The following is a 20576-nucleotide window of genomic DNA, read 5'->3' as shown; positions in this document are numbered from 1 at the left end:
TTGACTTTTGTAAATTTCCAAATATATATACAATGCAATGCAAAACATTTTTAATTTACGATTTATTTTTACAATACTTTCGCTATATATTGCAACAAATTATAAAGACTCATTCACTTACAACTTTCCTCGGTTTGTGTGACATTTCTTACTGAAACAACGAAGCACAGTAAACATAGGGTATGCTCGTTCATTAGAGCTCATTAGCTTTGCTTTCAGTGCTCTCTAAAAAAAGTAGCGATTGTTGCTTTGAAAAGAACAAAACGAGTTATGTGAACATATTCTTACAAAAGCACACATCGGACTTTTCTGACGCAAAGCAAATCTAAAGTTCTTCGCGAATTGGACATAATAATTTTGTTTACCCAACTCTTATTTGTGGCTTGTTTGTAGCATCTAGAACTAATTGAGATAAATATAGAATTATATACATACATATGTCTTTACATATGTTTTGTTTTTTACGTGGCGGGTCCCAAAACCAGCGCACAACCCTGAGCAGGGTTATTTCGCCTTCTCACCCTTGCTCGCCTTCAAACGAATGTTTTTTGGCTAAAACCGACAGTCACTTCAGCCATATGTAAAAGAATCGTTTCTGGGTATTTTTCTCGTGTTTCTGCAATGTTTTGAATTAAATTTGGTTTTGGATGGTCTTCTCACATACAGACGAGAACACTTTCAAACAAGTGCAATAGAACATTTTTAGTTTTACCTGACAACGCGCCGTCGCTCCATTTTTCTGGTTACCAACCCTTTTTTGGATTCATTTATGTTTCTCAGGTGTGAACTATTTTTCGTAACCTATTGTTTTGAAATCAAATATCAATCGACGAGCTGAGTTGATTAGCCACCCGTTTCGTCCTTCAATTTATAAGATATCGATTCGAAAACTGCATTGTTTGGATTCGATTTTCTAGATGAGACAGATTTCAAAACTTTAAGTACTGCGATTACATAACTAAATGTTACAAATGTACCTCCAACTCAGGCAAATAAATAAAGGTTGCGAACTATGAACCAAATATAAAAAGACTAGACAATTTTAAATATAATTAAAGACGTATAAAAGATTGAAGAGCGATTGATTGATTTCAGCTCACTATGAAATTGAGCTGTCCGCCACGATGTCAAAGTCGTGCTTGGCGACTTTAACGGCACGGTGTGCAAAGACAGTATTTTTAGCACAACAATCGGTAAATTCATCCTCCATGATGAAACATTCACAAATGGGTTGAGGCTGATCGGCTTCGGAATATTCATCAAGCTACTTGGCTGCCTCTGAATCGAAAAGCTACCAACCAGATCGATCATGTTATGATAGACGGAAGACACGTCTCTAGACGTCGTATCGCAGTGAAGAGAAAACAGACTGACTACCTCGCAACTTTACAATCGACTACAATGCGTGCGGGATGGGACAGGTACCCAGAATTAAAGAGGGAAGCAATACGCATTTGCAGACAAAAAAGGAAAGAAGCAAAAATGCGTGAGTACGAAGAGCTTCACATGCTGGCCGACAGGGGTAATGTTCGAAAATTCGACGAAAAAATGCGCCGCCTTACAGAAGGCGTAAAGACCGGAGCATACTCTCATAGGAACCCCAGAGAAGATCTAGTGGCTGATGCCCAAAACATACATAAATTATAGAGAAAACACTTCTCCAGCCTGCTGAATGCCAGTGACAGCATAACTTCAGGAGACAGGGAACCCGATTCCCCAGTCGATGGCGATGGAGCAGACGTTCCATTGCCGAACCCAAAATCGGCGGGAGCCGATGGATTGCCAGCTTCTGTGTAAAATATGGCCGGACGAAAGCATACCAACGTTTAGAATTTAATTGTTCTCTGTCCAATCCACAAAAAGGGAGATCCCACAATCTGCGCCAACTATCGTAGGAAAAATCTGCTAAACATCGAATATAAAGTTCTATCGAGCGTATTGTGAGAACGATTAAAGCCCACCGTCAACAAACTGACTGGACCCTATCAGTGTGGTTTTAGGCCTGGAAAATCAATAACCGACCAAATATTCACCATGCACCAAACCTTTGAAATGGCCCGGAGCTGTCTTATGTCGCTATGTCCGAATTTGGTGTTTAATTTTCGTTTATCTTGGAAGCATCATGAACTCCAATATCAAAGTTAGTCTCGAAATCCAACGCAGAATAACTCTTGCTAACAGTTGCTACCTCGGACTGAGTAGGAAATTGTCCCCTCTCGATAAACAAAGACCAAAATTTACAATTCACTCACTATCCCCGCCCTGCTATATGGTGCTAAGCCATGGAAGATAACAACATCTGAAGAGTCGCCGCACGAGATTTCAAAGAAAAGATTCTACGGAAGATATTTGTGCATTGGCAACAGCGAATACCGAAGAAACGATGAGCTGCACGAGATATATGACGACATTGACATTTCAATATAAAGAAACAAGTAGAGAAAGCGGCTAATTTTATTTTTTAGTAGAACGCATAATAAATGGCAGTGATTTTATATACCATATGTATGTCTTTATACATATGAAGGTGTCACATGTTAACATGGAATTACAATTATATCAATAAATACATTGTTTTGATTGCATTCGAATGCTTTAGAATTTAGAATGATTGATATTTAAGGGCTTGCCTAATGGTCATGCAGTCGACTTCGTCAATTTTGATGCTGTTAGCTTTAATATTGATCTCCTCCTCCTGCATTATCTGTACGTGCAGCAAATAGCGTAACGAAGCTTTATTTTCATTGATCTTCTGATTAAGTTTACATATTGATGCTTGCAAGGCCTCCATTTCATGATAGAGTGCATCCTGTACACTATCACAGGTTAGCTCAAGGCCCGGGCGACGTGCACGATTACTCAAACGCGTCTGACAGAGGGTCAATGAACGTTGCTTATCGGCCAGCTCCTTCTCCAACTGCTGAATGTTGCGTTGCAGCTCGTGTATATGAGTCATGCAATCGTTGTGCTTATCCTCTAAACATTTCTTAATATGCTTCATTTCGGCTATGCGCCGTTCGAAAGCCTCATTGGTGCGATCCGTTTGATTTTGCATGTCCTCGCACACCTGTTTCAACAACAAATCAATATAAGCACGCAATTGTGAGGCTGAATTCAACTCTTTGGCGTTGTCTTCAATGTTTTTGTATGTCGTATGTTGCCACTCGCCCAGTGAGTAACGACTAAAGAAGACGCGGAAATAAATTAATTAATTAGTGCATTTTAGAGGTTTGTTATAACGAATTGAATAACTTATAAAAAGGATTAAAAAGCACAAAAGGTATAAGTATTTAACGGAGGATGAACAGGAGGATGGAGCCATGTGTAGAAGTTCACGCAAGTGAGAAAAGTTCTCTGAGCGCAATTCACTTGAGAGTGTCAATAAACGTTTTTTTTTTTTCATATGGCTCAAGCAGCTTACGACTTCCGGTCTTAGACCAGGTATCCTCTGGGTAGCCAAAAATATCCTTTTGAAGGCAAGCTAAATTGAGAAGGCGGAACATCCCTCCCCAGCTATAACCGCGTAAACGGTGTCTGCGCCAATAAAGAAAAATTAAGTTAAATTACCATTCTAGATTCGATAGATCTTTTCCGTGACCCAAGTTGCGCTGTGTCTCTCGCAGTGTTAAATTATTTTCATCAATCAAGAGAGATTTATCCTTCTGTGCCAGATCCTTATCTAACAAATACATTGTGGCGCGTAGACTACGTATCTGCTCATTTGCCTCTTTCAGTGAACGATCCATTAAACACTGACAGCCTTTAATAACCTTCAACTCGCGACGCAAACAACGATCCACCTCGTCATCACACAGGTCCACTCCAATACGACCTTCTCGCAGTATCTGACAACGTTGATTTATGGCCAACGATTTCTCCTTCAGAAAATCGATGGCGTTGAGTACACGATTACGATATGTATTCAGCGCCTCATCCTCCAGCATGGCAGTTTTCTTTTGCCTATTCAATTCATCCAATAAAAATCGAATTTCACTAGTACGCTCGCGCATATGATGCTCCACTTCACGCTGCCAACTTTTAGTAGTGTCTTTGGTTTCATCCACAATCCGTTGTGATTCTCTACATAACGGTAATGCTTGCCAGTTCATTTATTTTCTCTAATATATCACATATGTCTTACTCTACAATACGCTCCGCTAAACGTTCCTGATCGCAGGTGATGCGAAATTTCACCTGATTGTTGAAGTCCCAATCTTCTTCCGTATACTTCGGGGGTATTCTCGCTTGAGGGCCATATCCCTTGCCAGTCAAATGCAGACCAGCGATTCGTCGTGTACGCATATTCGGCAGCATATTTATGATTTCACGTTATTGTTGTTCTTATTCGATTAAAGATCTATAAAAAATATTTGCAAATATTTGTTTGTATGTAATAAAGTAAAAAAAATCGAATATGATATTATTTTAATAAATTATAAACTTCAATATGAACAACAAATTTTTTTCAAAGTCAACAGCTCAATACACAACGAATCAACTGGAACAGACATAATGTGGAGAAATTTATATGAGCACATAAAATAATATCGATTATACGGGAGTTGTGCGTGGTTGCCTAGAGGATTATTATAATATTTTTTATATTCTTATTTTTTTTTTTTTTGCTCTGAATAAATTGACAATGTGGGCCTTCATTGACGTAGTACTTTCCTAGTAGGGTAGGTTTGCAAAATGAAAAAATTTTCTAAATCCCAAAACTATTATCCGGGTGAAAAAGTTTTCAATTTTTTGATGATTGTGTGGAAATATTAAGACAAATATATATAGTTAGATTAGGTTAGATTTAAAGATGAGGAATGCACCGCGACCTTAGGTCTATTGTGCCCTCTCCTAAATCATATAGACTCACTTAGCCCCAGCGCATTGTTGAAGTCCAATAGCCTACCGGGTGCTAGCGGGGCGGATAATTATATATATGATTACTTTTTCTAAAAATTTTAATAATATTTGCCTTAAGTTCATATTTCCTAGTTTTGTTCTATTAACGATCGAATTATTTAATTCACAATTATTATAACATTGCCAAACTTTCCCCACACTATATCATTTCAAAAAGTTTGTCAATAATCCTAGTTTCTACAGGGTCATTCGCCTCATACACATTAGCAAGATAATCACGTTTGTAAAAATAATATTTGATAAAGATGAAAGGACTTACAGTGAACGTTTGATGTATGTATTTCAAGGAGTATGACCTTATACTAAATATAATAAATAAACTTGGGTTGCATGATAATGTTAAGATATCCATTTATATAATCGACAGCGCTAAAATAAATTAATTATCTAAGTCATAAAATTGTACCATTACATAGTATATGACTATATTAATATAATATAATTTACCTCAACCCATAATCAAGAATTGATTTATTTTGATGATACTTTTGGTCCATTGGTATGTAAAACTCAAATCAAGAAAGCCTGAGACATCTTTTGCTTCACATTTCAAATTTTTGTCTTACACTTGTTTCCTCTGAATAAAATTTAGTACATGGGTCAAACCACGTCAAGAGGTCCTCGAAAATTTCGCAAAACCACCGAAATTTGAAAATTAACAGTTCATTAGGAAGGAGACCAGAGGCATAAATTTAAAATTCTTCTTTTTGTTAAAGTTCTTGAAGGTTGAAATTTAGAGTACGATAAAATTGTAAAATTATGTTCTCATAAACTACTGGAGATAAATCGATGAAATTTTGTGAAGTCAAAGAAAAATGTTCGTGCGCTTATGCTTTTTTAGTGGCACAGATGTCAGGAGATTACGTAGCACATGTCATACGTTTTAAGAGCGTTAGGGGGACAAAAAGTTTTCCATTTGTTTTCGGAAAATGAAAAAGAACAGCTGGTACTATGAGGAGTGTCGTGTCGCGGGAGAGAGAAACAGACGGACTACCTCGCAACGTTACGATCGACCACAACACGTGCGGGACGGGACGGGATAGATACCGAGAGGGAAGCGAAACGCATTTGCAAACAGAAGAAGAGAGAGGCCGAAATGCGTGAGTATGAAGAGCTTGCCAAGCTAGCTGACACGGAAATGCTGGAACATTGGAAATGCAGTGAAGACAGAGTGTTTCAAAGCCGGAACATACTTTTATAGTAACCGATACCCAGGACATACGAAAATTATGGAGGGAACACTTCTACAGCTTCGTCAGGATCAGGAAGGATCTCTCCGAGTGGTTCGATACCAAACAAGATTTCAGACAATTCGACTCCCTATCGTATGACTTCTTCAAACTACATTTGGAGAAAATAATTCGAGCTGCAGAACTTAATCGAGCAGGTACAATCTTCTATAAGAGCGTACAGCTGCTGGCGGATGCTGAAGAGAATGATATCATTGGCCTTAACAACCGCAACAAAATTGTATAAGTCACTCATTATTCCCGTCCTGCTATAAGGTGGCATGAACGATGCGGAAGATTTATGGTTATTTGCGCGTTGGCCACGGCGAAAATCGGATGGAACGATGAGCTGAATGAGATATACGACGCCATTAACATAGTTCAGCGAATTAAAAACAGCGTAGCCGGCTAGATCATGTCGTCCAAAACACTCCAGCTCTGAAAGTGTTCGACGCAGTACCTGCCAGGAGAAACAGAGGAAGAGGAAGACCTCCACTCCGTTGGAAGGATAAGGTGGAGAATGACCTGGCTTCGCTTGGAATCTCCAATTGGCGTCACCTTGCGAAAAGAAGAAATTACTGGGGCGCTGTTGTTAATTCGGCTATAACCGCGTAATCGGGGTCTACGTCAGTAAAGCAGAAGAAGCAATCACCTAACTTAAATGAACGGCCAGGCCCTGTTGGCACCACACCATGCAACTGTATGCTATTTTGCGCACAGAACCCGTCGAAATAACCGGCAGATGTATAGCTAAGAAAGTTTCTATTAAACTCAGAGAAGTGGGTTTCTAAGTGAAAATCTGCTTGAGCACTCTGGCATCCTCATACACACTTGTAATGGGTACAAGACGCCTTGTCAATACTTAAAATACCGTTCTCACGATAGTCGGGTCTACGTAACTGGAAGGGACCTGGATTTTTATCCGGTCAAGGACTGTCAACTCGGCAGAATTTTGCCGCTTCAAAAACAATACTTAAAATCTAATTGCTATCTAGGAATTCTTTTACTAGCTTCAGAAAGCACTGATCATTATCGGTCCAAGTAAGACCCTCTTTTATTTACCGATCTAAACAGATTTTAATCTTGGAAATAATCTACATAAGTTCCGATTTAAGTGTATATACTTTAATTCCTTTAATTTAGCGAATCGGAACAACTCGTTATTTAAAAACACCACCACTCAGTTTATTATGCATCTAAAACTTTTATTTTATTCCGTTTTTTATTTAATACATATTTTTTTATAGTCTTCTCTTTTCTGCAAATAGGAATAGTTTTCACATTATCGAAACGATCTTTAACGAATTATATATATGTGCATACTTACATATTTATATGTACATACAATGCATGTAGACATAATATATATGTATATACATATATGTATATTGGCTTAAGTCTACATACGAATACCTATGTACATTTGTGTTTCATATTTTTGTTCATTTAGTTCATGTCATTGTAATTATTATTTTTATTTATATATACCATATATAATGTATATATATTTATTAGTTTGTATGTTATGTAAATGTTGTGTCACATACATAGATGGTAAATATGTATTTTGTATTGACAGTTGAGAACAAAAGGCAGTGTTGCACGTTTCTTTCAAACAGCAGAACTGTTTCTTGTTTTATTTGTTTATTCTCAGGAAAGATTTGATCAGGTTTTATAAGCTCTTTATCTATGAAACATTCTTAAGCAGAAATCATATGAATTATGCTGGGGAAGACTTTTATGGACACAATATATATGATAATTCAAAATTAAAATAATTCTAAAAATATAACAGGAATCCTGAGTTGAGGATTTGGTCTGTGTAGATCGTCACCTAAAAACCAAACCAACGTATTGTCAAAACAAAAAAACAAAAATGAAAATCATTCTTTTTATAACGAAAACTCTAATTTTGTGTCAATATAAGTGTATGATAACCACTATATAACCATTTTGTAACCAAAACTGATTTTTTTTTTTTAATATTAGTGGATTCTATTACATCGTTTTTCCTTCGCTTGTAAACTTATGAAAAGTAATGTTACGTTATTTTGCATTTTAGGTGACGATATGTAAATATGTATATGTATTCATGCAAAATATATAAGAAAAACTAAATTCAACTTTTACTAATGACTTAATTAAATTAATAAAATATTTGCAAAAAGAGCCAACAAGAAAATTGTCACTCTCTTTCTTCGTGCTATATAGCATAATTAATTCAGTTATATTATAGAAATGTTAAACGGCTTGAAGTTTGTTTTACATTTTCTTGTTTTATTTAATTCTTTGTAAACATTATAAATTTTGTATATTTTTTATTTCAGCATTGATTCTTGTCTATAATTTATCTACAATAAAAATAAGACATTTCTTATATGCATACTACTGTGCATGTGTTTGTGTATGTTTGTTTAACTATTCAGCAATTGTTTATGTCTATGTGTATGTACATGTTTGGTTTAGCGCCATACTTTGCTGCTGTACAGTAATTTTTGAACTGTTTGCTTATAAAAGAAAATTATAATACATACATATAAAAGCAACAGGGTAGTTTTCTGTAAAATATCATATAAATGATTTAAATTGTAACTATAAAAATATACAATTTATTATTGGCTCTTAAGTAATCAAAACTAATTTTGTTGTGATTATTTCGGTTGTTTTTGCGTATTTTAGTTTTCATTCGTATTTATGTATGTACATTAAACATTTTGTGTAACAAAAATAATTGCTCTTGAGGTATTCTCTGTAACGCTGCTGTTGCTCACTTTTTTATTTGCAAATTTAGGAATTTTATTGCATACATATTTGGTTCAATATACATATTTTTATCGAGAATATTTTATTTTTGTTTTTTGTGTATTTTTATATTTGTTTTCGTTTTATTTCTATTAGCTTTACGCTTAAATAAGTTTAGCACCTTTTGATTTCATCAAAAAATAATATTATATCCATTTATATGTCTGTACATATTAATGTTGTATTTATAAAGAATATAACTTCAATACAAAATTAAAAAATACACGCTGTGTCTCCACTTAAAAATATGAATCCGGTCAAGTTCAAATTCAAATAACCTATTCAGCTGAAGCATTGAATAAGTTTGTAATTATAGAATTGATACCAATGATGAAATTATTATTACAAAGAAGTGTCAATAAAAACGTCAACTTTTCCAATATACTTTTTAAAAATAACTTTCAATTATTTTTATTAAAATTTTTTAAATTATTTTATAATTTTCAATTGATTTTTGCATTTGGCAAGTAATTTCGCATATTCTTTAGTCAATATTTAGGTCAGATCATTTCAATATTTCATTTAGTTCGAAATTCCACACATTAATTATTGTAGCATGCGAATTACTTTTAGATTATACTTCAATTTGCTTATATTTATTGTATAAAAATGTATATTAAATATGAAACAGTTCTATTGCATGTAGTATATGTAAACAATCTTTTTTATTAATTTCTACTATTTTTATGTTGTTGACCTATTTGAGCAAATCATATAATAAACATATTTTTCTTCTACGGAAATAATAAATTCCTTGTAATATTCGAAAGTAAGTATATGAACCAGTGAAGGCTATGCAGTTTTTTAAGCCAGCGCTTTATTAAATTCCTTTTATAGTGGTTTTTGATGATAAGAAATGTCTTATTTTGTGACATTAAAGAATTTACGTATTTTCGTATATTCACTCGAAATCTATATTTTTTGCATACCTATCTCGTTAATATGCCAATATTTTATATTCGTTTAAAAAAAGTTTTACGACGCAAGCGTCTTTTAAGTTTTATACAAAAAAAGTTTATATTTATATATCTTAAACACAATATCTGGTTATTGCATTTTATATAATTATTATTTATGTATATAACGTTTTCTTATTATACTTATTATAAAAACAAAATTATATGCACAAAAAATTTTCGAAACTTTCAGAAAAATAACGTTTTAAATATTGTATATTCAGTTTTTTATAAAATAAAAATTGCTGCCCAATGAATTTTTACAATTTACGGACCCTTTAGTTGCTTGCAGTTGCATTTATATTTGTATTTTTTTTTTTTTTTTAATATATTTCGATGTTTTCAAAAAAAATTCAAACATTGTGTTATTCTCTAAGCTAAATCTATCTTTGACTTGATCCGTTGTAGTAGCATAATGAGAAATTGCGATTGAGGAGACAAAACGGGACCAAGTATTATATATTTTTAATACAAACAGTTAGAAGAAAAATTATGTAAGATATATATAACATTTGGCTGACATATTATATTTCCAGATGATTATAATTTATAAACATACACGTGTACGTCTATCAATATATACAGGTATTATATAAAAAAAATTATATGAAATAAAAACATCAGAATAATAATATTAAGAGAAATTTGTACCGGCTGTGGAAAAAAAAACTTGTTTTCGTTCTATTCAAACCCCTTCTGCAAATTTTTTTAATAAAAATATTCCTTATAATTTAACAAAAAAAATAAATTGCCGAAATGTCTACAAATATTTAAAATTTCAAAATTTCATTTTATATAATTCAGATAACAACACAAGTTTGTTCGAGTTAAGAACAAACTAATAAATTATATCATTTTTGATATGAATTATTCTGTTTTAACATTGCAACACAGGTTTGTAGCCGACACATAGCTATCGGTTAATAGTGTACTGGCAGCTTAACTCAAAATCTTCCATATTCAGCAAAAAAATTTTAATCAATGTGTAAAATATACCAGATAAATGTGAAAACATGAAGTGTGGAAAAATGTAACTAACATTATGTGTATTTTCCATTTGTTGTTGCGAGGAATTATAAGTATATGTTAAAATAACTTAATATAAGATCGATTTTGAGTTATGACACTTCAAAATAAATTGTTTAATTACCAAAAAAGAAAAAAAAAAACGTAAGCAAGATTAAAAAACATTTATGAGTTTATTACAAATTTTTGGAGTTTTTTTCCGCATAAAAAGTAAATAATCATAAAAAATGACATTACTTACTATTACTGAGAAAGAACTCAATCAATTAGCTTTTTTAAAAACAAACTATTTTGTTTATTCCATTTCTTAAAAACTTTGAACTCAAGCAAATGTTCAATAAAAACAATGATAAAAATCTTTAAAAAGCAAAAAAACCGCATAAGAGTTTATTCTAAACTCTCAATTAAATACCGGTCACTTCGGTTAAGAGGGACCATTTATGTATGCACATACACCGTATCGTTTTATGGTTTTGTTTTTGTTTCTGCTATATATTTCAATGACGACGATAGTGTGACAAACTCAATGGTATTCAATTATTTACTAAAATATTTTAGTTTTTATTATAATTTTTTACATTTGTGGCACTTTCATATCTGAATTAGTAGCATGTGCACATATTGCAAGCTTAAATTCCCACATAGATTTCGTTATTATAACAATAGTTTATTATTATGTTGACTAACGGTTTACATTCCTTTGCAATATACATTTATATAAACTAAATTGAACTAAGTAAAGGGGACTGAACATAAATTGTACGCCTATTTTCATCACTACAAGAATAACCAACCACTATCTTTGTTGGTTGTTGCCCCCTAATTGTATATACATATGTATGTGGTTTTTTGTCCTTTAGTACCAGCAACAATATAACTGATAGCGTTGGAGTTGACATAAGAGTTAGTTGGCTATCTCATTTTGTTTGAAATATTTGTGTATTTACATGTCTTAATAATATGCAATAATAAAAAGCGATACATGATTATGTGGGCGGAATTGCTAAAAAGCGCAAAACCGCATCCCGGTAGGCAACAACGAGCGATGCGGCGACAAATTAGGCGTTGCACGAAAGTTTGACTATATGTATGTATGTTTTTCTTATTCGTTACAATCATTATTTTATAGTACGAGCTAATTCTTCTCAATTATTTGCATATTTTCGTTTCTGTTGCAATTGAATTATATCTATTTATGTATGTATTTAATAATTAGATTTCATAATATTAGCCTTAATCGCTGTTGTTCTCACTTTTTTCTTTTTTTTATACTAAATCTATTAACTATTTGTTTTATACGCGCACAAATGAATTCCAACTGCTAAGCCGACAGCCGACAATACTTTTGTGTCCGTTCCCACGACAGTCGGGTCTACGTAACCGGAATGGACCCTTATTTTTATTCGGCCAAGGACTGTGAACTCGGCAGAATTCTGCTGCTACAACACCAACAACAACTTTTGTGTCGACTCTATCTGGCATCTCTCGTTCAGTTTACTTGTTATTGGTTTTCTTTGTTTTACTCGTTTTTACTTGTTTAGGTTTCTGGGCTTCATCTTTTTGATTCCAAAAGATCTTCGTTACATCTCATTATTATACATTGTTACTTTTGAGTTTCACCAACGTTTTTAGTTGTATTTGTATAAATAATCTTAAGCAACATATTTTATATAGTTTTATAAAAAAAATTGTTTGCTGCTGTTTGTTTGTTTGTAGTTTCATAATCAGTTTTTATTTTCTCTGCTTATAGTGATTCATTTAATTCTCCTTTGCACTACTACCACCATCATTAATATTCCTCGGCCGCGTGTTTGTTTTTGCTCTTGCACTGGCTGTTGCCAATGTGGGTTTGCAGATGCCGTCCGCCTTTAACTACACAATAGGCACACCCTGTACATCCATCATTTCGTCTTGGGGCGATGGGCGTGGCGGAAAAGCTTGCAAATGTGGTGGCGTGGCTCGTGGATAAATGCCACGTTGTGGTGGAAATTGCATGCGGTATGATCCTTCATGATGCTGCCTTGGTGTACGTCTTGGTGATCGTGCTGGCATGCGATTCGCGCGTTGCATGTCCTCTAAAATTGAAGGTGCTACGTATGTGAAACCCTTTAAAATGAAAATAATGAAAACATAATTAGTAAAAAGTATCATATAAGTATATATATACACATGTATATGCATGTAAAATTATTATTATGTTATCTTTAAATTCGAGACAAATGGCAAAGAATGGATGTGCCCGCATAGAGTATCCAAAAAGATTTTAAAATCAATCTAAAAGAAGAAAAATATTAACCGGAGGTATAATACTTTTCACAGGTGCCTATTTTATAGCATAAAAGGGTATAAAAAGATCTTTATCTTGATTTTCATCGATCAGTTTGAACATCACTTATTTTATACACAAGTGGTATATTGTAGTGGTCTGATCTGAAAAACAAAATCGGAAATTGTAGCCTCGAAAAATAACCCAAAATAACAGATGAAGATATATTGCCAAATAAAATAGCTTTTCATACAAGAACTTAATGATCGCATCAGTTTATATGGCAGTCACATAGTATAGTGATCCGATATTGGCATTTCCGACAAATGAGCAGCTTTTTGATAATGGTCGGGGCAAAATTTCATATCGATATCTCAAAAACTGAAGAATCGTGCCGAGCGGGTATCAAAACAATATAATAAACGAGTGGGTGGTGTGTTAAATTAACAAACCAATTAAAACTTTATTTTTAAATATCTGTGCATCATGCAAAACAAACAATCACGTAAATATATGTATATATATAAACGTGAGAATGCATTATTGCACATTTTGTTTTCCTAAAGCTTTCATTATGCCCAATGCTAATTTTGTGAGTCTAGTTCAATGATCCAATTGTCTGTTGGATCGGTTTATGTGTAGTTCAATGTCTTGCGTGCTTTTTAGCGCCAACATACCACAATACTAACAGTGATATTACAAGAGTGCATACATACATATGTTATATAAAAACAAAAATATACTACGTAGAGCATTCGTCATCGACGTCAGTTGCCTGTCTCTTATACACATCTAGATGTGTATAAGAGACAGCCACAATACTAACAGTGATATTACAAGAGTGCATACATACATATGTTATATAAAAACAAAAATATACTACGTAGAGCATTCGTCATCGACGTCAGTTGCTCAACGGCAATAAAATAGTATTCATAGTATTATTTGTAATAGCGTAAAGAGTGTTAGGAGCACGCATGCGCGTACGGTTATTCAAAGCAGATAATAAATAACATGGCCCATTTAAGTACGTATGTGAATACCCTTGGCTACTTACATACATACTACCATATATTTTCTTAGGTATTGCAGTGCTTAAAATGTACTTATGTAAAATTATTACTAACTAAAAAATAGTACAAATTGTTTGCGCATAACTATTGGTCATATAAATATGTTCGTTATCTGCGCCTGCGTTTTCCAACACACAATCCAGGCAATTAACAAAAACCTCTGGTACACAGCATAAAGTGAATACAAATATTTCGTGAGTGTTTCATTAAAATATCAAATAAACTTAATTGTATGTACAAACTGGTATACTATGCATTTACATGTATGAAATTTGGACTTCAATTGTTGTTAATTAGTTACCACAATCGAGTATATTTCATAAAAACTAAATCAAATTTACTGCGTTGCACGAAATCGAGTTTGTTAATTTATGAATTTTTCGCGCAAAGCCTCGTTTATATAGTTCAAGCCTGGAATACTCTCGAGCTTTTAATATACGAAAAATTTAAGTTTATTGTCCTTTAAAATGGGTGTACTAATATATGAAATGCACCTTAACATAATTGTTAAAACAATGAACATTTGACGCAGAAATTGAATTTATTTATTATTGGTGTCCAAAGGATTTACAAGTTATTACTATAGATAGCATTTGGTATAGATTCGATTCGTGAAGTATAATTTTAAAAACAATTACTTAATATTAATTAATTACACTGGTCTACAGTGGTTTTGTTGGTTTTGATATAAGATGGATATTGGATATATTTGTGCACCCAGTTCATGAAACAAACAATGGTTTTGTAAGATTTACTCTCGCTTATTTTTAAACCTTTTTATTTTACTTAACACAAATCAAAAACCATGAAACAAATAATTGAACTACAAGGTTCTTTGTAAAGTAAACAGGTCTTTTTGAATCTAGCGCCCCTGGTGGCGCTAACTGGTGCGTTAGAATCTGCTGTCTTTATCGATTGTCCAGTGAGAATTTCATGGCATTTCATTGATTGGAAGTGAAGTTATTGCGCTTTAAGTGTAAGTATATTTGTTTTATCGGTGCGAAAATGAGCTTTGAGCCAACTTTAAATTTTGTTTTAAAATTGGTACAACTTTTACCGAAACGTTTCAATTAATGAAACAAGTTTTTGGCGATGACTGCCTATCCCGTAGCAGAGTGCACGAGTGGTTTCAACGTTTTCAAAGTGGTCGYGAAGACATAAATGACGATCAACATGTGGGCCAGTCACCGGAAATTTCATCGAAACTGTGGGTGAATTCATCAAAAATCATCCGAAAAAATCATTGAAATTCATGGAGATGGAATTGAACATCTCCAAAACATCGATTTATCGCATTTTCACCAGACTGACGACCAAAAATTGTTCAGAATCCAACATTCGAAGGACGATTATTTGACCAAAAATCACATTTTAACCATTACCACTTCCTGTATTCACCTGATATAGCACAGTGCGACTTCTTCCTTTTCGGAAAAATGCATTTGCCCGTGTAAGGAAAGCGCCATACTGGCGTCCATACCGACCTACGAGCTAAAACACTCGTTCTACATGCTTTTGGACCGTTCAAAAAGCTGTATTGAAGCAGAAGGAGACTATTTTGCATAAAATAAATTGAATTCGCCGAAAATGCCATTTTTCTACTTTTTTAAGTCCTGTTTACTTTGGAACAGACCTTGTATTTCTAATGTCAGTTTTGTTTTGGTAAATTAGGAGACATCGTCCTAAACAGAGAGACAAATGTCGCAAGCATTCAATAAACAGCCTTTTATGCCCTTATCTTTCAATAATCAAATCAAATATTTCATTTCATTTAACTTTTACTTACTAAGATTTAAAATTTGTTTTTATTTGTCACTAAAACAATATATTTCCAGGTCCAATGCTTTGACAAATTGTTTTGATGTGATGTTTCTTTTACCCTATTATTCAGGGTATTGGGCGACAACGACTAAATTTTATTACTAACTGGGCGATATTTTTCAAAAGATTACATAGCAATTATCTTAAAAACAAGAGCAACAATATTCAGGATTTTCATGAATAAAGACGTAATCTGGACACTTGAAAGTATTAAAATTTGCTAAGATATCTAAGACAACAAAAAAAAATTATTTTTGTAGAGCACAATTTTTGGTTATGGTAGAAATCGATGCAAGTATGCACTAAGAATATATAAAATTGATAATTTACCAAAAATAAAAAAAGATAAAACGATAAGAATAGTCATAAGTTGGTTTACCATGCCAAATAGTTTCGTTCAACTTCTGAGAATTACCAGTTTTATAAATTTCGCCCAACGGTCAAAAATTGTTCAAGGTTGGAAAGTATTTAATGAAAAATTTAGGAATAAAAAATAATGGTTCCCTGCCCCCAAACGCCCAAAACATAATAACCGTCCCTCTGAGTAATAGTTTCGGACATACAGCCTTGAGAACTTGTGCGCTCTAGGCTAGCTAGGCTAAGTTCGCTGTCTTTAAACGCGTTTTTCTCGAAACTGTGTTTTTGAAGACGGATGGCAAGATTTCTCAAGAGCTGAAATTTTATACAGGTCTTTGAGATACTTTTAAAGACTTGGACGAAGGATTATTTTCGGAAACAACTATTTCAAAAAAAATGTCGCGAAATTTTCACTGAAATTTAATTTGTATGTAAAAATGTGCCAAAATCCATTTTTCAGTTTTTTCCCATCGTCCAAAGTTGAGGTTTTAACTAAAACACGTATTTTTTCACTTTAGATGATCCTGTAAGGAGTTATCCTGCCAACGCAGCCGTTTCATTTTTCTCAGGGGTCACCGGAAATGTCGTCACATTGGCCGAGTTTAAAATACTTTTTTCCAAAAATTTCAGAATTAACAAAGAATTAATAGTGCATGTTTGTAACAATAAAAAATTTTAATAAAATATTAAATTTTTAAAACGAGAAAAAAATTTTTGAAAAAAGCCTGTTTTTTACCCGATTAAATGTAACCCCTTAATATATGTATGTATTAGGTTTTCAAGTTAAAATCGGCGTTATAAAACGCCTTAGTTTAAATGATTCGTAGAGAATCACTTTTTACATCACTGATTTTTGCCTTTGTTTCATAAACTTATGAAACAACAAAAACAATTATACAAAGAAAGTTAATTGCATTGAATTAGTTAAGGCGTGTTAAAACCGGGTTCGAGCAACTTGCCAGGATTACATAATTTAGTTTTTCTAGTATACAATGTGGACGTATTCATGCGTTATGCTCTAAAAAAACCGTCGCGAAAATATGTTGAGTTTGTTGGCACATGTAATTAGATTGCACTTGCGAATTATGTTCATGTGCATGTGCATGCGCAAATTTATAAGTGTATGTATGTAAATTTACATGATATCACTCACTCGCAGTTAACACGTAACACAGGTAGCCAAGACCGAAAATAGTACAACAAAGTCCAACAAAATAATGAGTTGCCCCACAAGCATTTCGTTAATGTAAAAACGCATGCGCACGCACTAATACGTCTCTTTTTTCTGTTGTTTATTATCCGATATGGTGCGCGTGATATTAGATACATATAATACACATTCATTTATGTATGAGATTGAGTGATATAATTAATCGTAAATGTAGTTTTTAAATAAACCTCACGTTAAACTCACACCAAAATATACATTTATGTATACAATACAATAATATACAATTTATGAAAATAAATTGATACTGACAAGCTTATTTAAAGTAATATGAATGCCTATAATTGGCTTGTCGAAAAGTTCAGAGCTTCAAAAAATGAACGAGGTCAGGGTCTTAACTTACACTGTTTTTGCATAAGGCAAATCCAAACCAGTATATTGACCTCCACCCCGTTATGGAGGGTTTGACCGATACTCTGAGACTTGAAACCGTAAATTTATATTATCGATTTCTTTACAGCACGTTCGTATGCAAATTATATTGATGAAATCATTGACTTATTTTTTTTTTTTTTAATATACTTTCGACTCTTATCTTTACAATTCTGTCCGAGTGTATGTATGTAAAAGGAAAACAGAATTCAATCAATTTAAGAATGACCTTTTCATGGAAGATGGAAAGTTAAATATGTATGATATTTAGTACATTTTATTTTTAAACCTAAAATCTGGTTCAATTAGCGATAATATGTAAAAAATAAAATATCTGTGACAATCAGTGATTTATTTGTAGTGTCATTTATGTTTAGTGCACACTTTTACATATTCAAATCAGCCTTAGCGGAACAATTGGCATCAAATTAGCAACTCCAATTGGAAGATCTCGATTGAATTACCACATCGCCAAGCAGACAATGCAACAAGCAAATCTATGGGGCATGGAGAACGTCGTGACGTTCTTTTAACTCTCTCCTCTGATTCATGACGACGACGTTATCAAACAAAAATAAATGCAAAGCAAGACAAGAAAATACGCGCAAATACCTGTTGTATTGTTAAGGTTTTTTATTTGCGTTAACAACACGGCAAACCATCTCGCCACCAGCCTGCCAGTTGGAGCCATAACCAACTGCCGTTTTGAGCGAAAAGACAGTCAGCGAACGCTACTCAAAGCCAACGGTTTGGTACGAAAACAACCGGAGAAAAGACGCAACAATAAAGTGTTTCCGCCGCGAGCTAAACGGATCGATTAAAAACATAGGTGTTTTAGCTTAAAGACAAATAGTTATCCAAATTTTTGGTGTGTTTTTTTTTTTTTTTGTATATTTTGTTGATTATGTTTAATTATTTGGCGCTTTGAAAAAAGAAAGTCACTCTATGTGTATGTGTGTGTGTGGGGGTGCGCATGAGTATGATGTGATTGAAAAAGTAAACAAAAATACATTGGCCAATTCAAACTACAAACGTGTACTTATTAAATTCATCACACCGTTGTATGAATAATAACTAAATAAAATCCAAATGAAATAAATAAATAAATAATGAAACATACATTTGAAAATTATAACACGCATGCGCATATAAGTGCGCGCTGTAAATTGACGTTAAAGGTGCTCGTCAGCGATATCGACATGAGCACTGAGTGTTTATGGCCTAAAAATGGAATCCAGTAAAGCCATTTACCTACTGCAGTCAACTAAAGCGACGACAGCACGCCAGTGCCAGTAAAGTAAATAAAAGGGGAAAGTCAGAGAAAGGGGCTTGCCAAAAACAAGACAAAATATAAATTAATGTGGTTACAGATTTCCGGCTTTTTAATACAAAACGCCTAAAAAAGAACTGGAACACAATCATAAACTGAATAAGTAAAATAAAAACAAGCGCAAAACAATTTTACAAAAACAAAACACAAAATAAATCGCTCTGGAAAGTGGTTGTCACGGATTTAACGCATTGCAACAGTTTACTTGTGCATGCATTCTATAACCCGTGTGTGTGTGTGTTTATATAAGTTAAATGTGCAACAAAACAGAGAATGAACTAAAATGTCGACAAAATTGAACACTTTCACGCTAAAGTGCCCAAAACTAGGACGATGTTTTATACCTTTTGATACAAATACACGCGCATAACCAGTAAAATGCCCAAGTGAAAGAACTGGAAATCTCGCTGAATCGATTTCTGAAAACAATCTCGTTTTTTGAAGTTGCAGGACGTGAAATGTGAAATTGATAAGCGTTACAGGCACATAAACACCACAGTTTCTTTGTTTCCAACGTTTATAGTGAATGTATACCCTTTTAGTTGTCCAAAAACAAAAACACTTACATTTTTTAAATAAAGAAGTTGGACCCAATCCAATCCAATAATATGTCCAAAAAAGTTATTCATAGCTTTGTTTATTTTTTTAAATTATATAAAATTGATAACTTCGCACTATCCAAAGCACACCTACCAAAGCACAATTTCAAAATTATAGCATCATGATTATTATAAAAAATAATGCATTCAAAATAAAGCAGTTTAAAAATTCAGTGAAATAATTATCGCCAACTATGTATACATTTTTAACTGTATTTAATATTTTCAGCTTCCTAAAAAAATATGATAAAAAACTGACTTAAAAAATAAGAAACATTTCCCTTATAAACAAGCAACAAAGAAATAATCATAACGTAATAGCCGCATAACATAACTTAAGAAACAGCCTTGGAACTTTAAAAATCTAATTGGCACACATAAATAAACAACAACAACGTCAGCGCATCGATGCCTATGCTTTGGAGTCTGTAAGTAAAGATGCTGCTTCATTAACGAAATCAAGAAGCAAACAAGCTACACCATTTTTCAGTGAACTTACTTTTGGCGAATAGTATTGACAGCCGTTAGACAAATAAAAACAAAAGAACATTCCACACTTTGTGTGTGTCAATGATAAAAAAAAAACAAAAAAAAAAA

The 20576-nt window shown here is 33.3% G+C and overlaps 3 protein-coding genes and 1 long non-coding RNA gene across 9 annotated transcripts in view; 1 reads left to right on the top strand and 3 right to left on the bottom strand.

Moving 5' to 3' along the window:
• Nucleotides 1–544: 544 nt before the first annotated feature.
• Nucleotides 545–1069, bottom strand: LOC108967000. Its single transcript, XR_001993226.1, has 3 exons — nt 978–1069; nt 713–913; nt 545–616 (listed from the first exon to the last, which is right to left on the bottom strand). It is a non-coding gene; the product is annotated as an uncharacterized LOC108967000 (long non-coding RNA).
• A 1383-nt stretch (nt 1070–2452) lies between these two features.
• LOC108966999 (tektin-1) lies at nt 2453–4567 on the bottom strand. Of its 2 annotated transcripts, XM_018930194.1 has the most exons (4): nt 4487–4567; nt 4142–4357; nt 3568–4080; nt 2453–3182 (listed from the first exon to the last, which is right to left on the bottom strand). In XM_018930194.1, exons 2-4 carry the CDS (start codon nt 4312–4314, stop codon nt 2603–2605), a joined length of 1266 nt encoding a protein of 421 aa, XP_018785739.1. In that variant the 5' UTR covers nt 4315–4357; nt 4487–4567; the 3' UTR covers nt 2453–2602. The 2 variants fall into 2 exon arrangements, with proteins under 2 accessions (XP_018785739.1, XP_018785738.1); XM_018930193.1 differs by lacking the exon at nt 4487–4567 and having other exon boundaries at nt 4142–4403.
• Nucleotides 4568–11465: 6898 nt separating this feature from the next.
• The window catches only part of LOC108966997 (ribosomal protein S6 kinase beta-2), a 19625-nt gene continuing 10514 nt past the window's right edge, over nt 11466–20576 (bottom strand). For 3 of the 4 annotated variants that reach the window (XM_018930190.1, XM_018930189.1, XM_018930191.1), the window contains exon 11: nt 12806–13039. In XM_018930190.1, coding sequence (XP_018785735.1) covers nt 12806–13039 — 234 coding nt within the window. Of the gene's footprint in view, nt 13040–20576 lie in introns of all 4 variants that reach the window. The other variant, XM_018930192.1, reaches the window with a different exon arrangement.
• The window catches only part of LOC108966996, a 5769-nt gene continuing 3978 nt past the window's right edge, over nt 18786–20576 (top strand). Inside the window, exons 1-2 of one of the 2 annotated variants that reach the window (XM_018930187.1) lie at nt 18786–18879; nt 20209–20407. The gene's annotated coding sequence lies outside the window, so the exon portion shown is untranslated. Of the gene's footprint in view, nt 18919–20208; nt 20408–20576 lie in introns of both variants that reach the window. The other variant, XM_018930188.1, reaches the window with a different exon arrangement.

The sequence above is a fragment of the Bactrocera latifrons genome, unplaced genomic scaffold, assembly GCF_001853355.1.
Source record: "Bactrocera latifrons isolate USDA-ARS-PBARC rearing strain unplaced genomic scaffold, ASM185335v1 scaffold_172, whole genome shotgun sequence".
Taxonomy (NCBI): Eukaryota; Metazoa; Arthropoda; class Insecta; order Diptera; family Tephritidae; genus Bactrocera; species Bactrocera latifrons.
Note: the sequence above shows the minus strand (reverse complement) of the source record. Positions and strands in the feature narration are given on the sequence as shown.

Coding starts and splice junctions, on each gene's coding strand:
- LOC108966999 (XM_018930194.1), bottom strand. CDS start 4,314: ATGCTGCCGAATATGCGTACACGACGAATCGCTGGTCTGCATTTGACT. Junction 4,081..4,141: donor TTAGCGGAGCGTATTGTAGA/GTAAGACATATG, acceptor ACCGTTATGTAG/AGAATCACAACGGATTGTGG. Junction 3,183..3,567: donor GATCTATCGAATCTAGAATG/GTAATTTAACTT, acceptor CGTCTTCTTTAG/TCGTTACTCACTGGGCGAGT.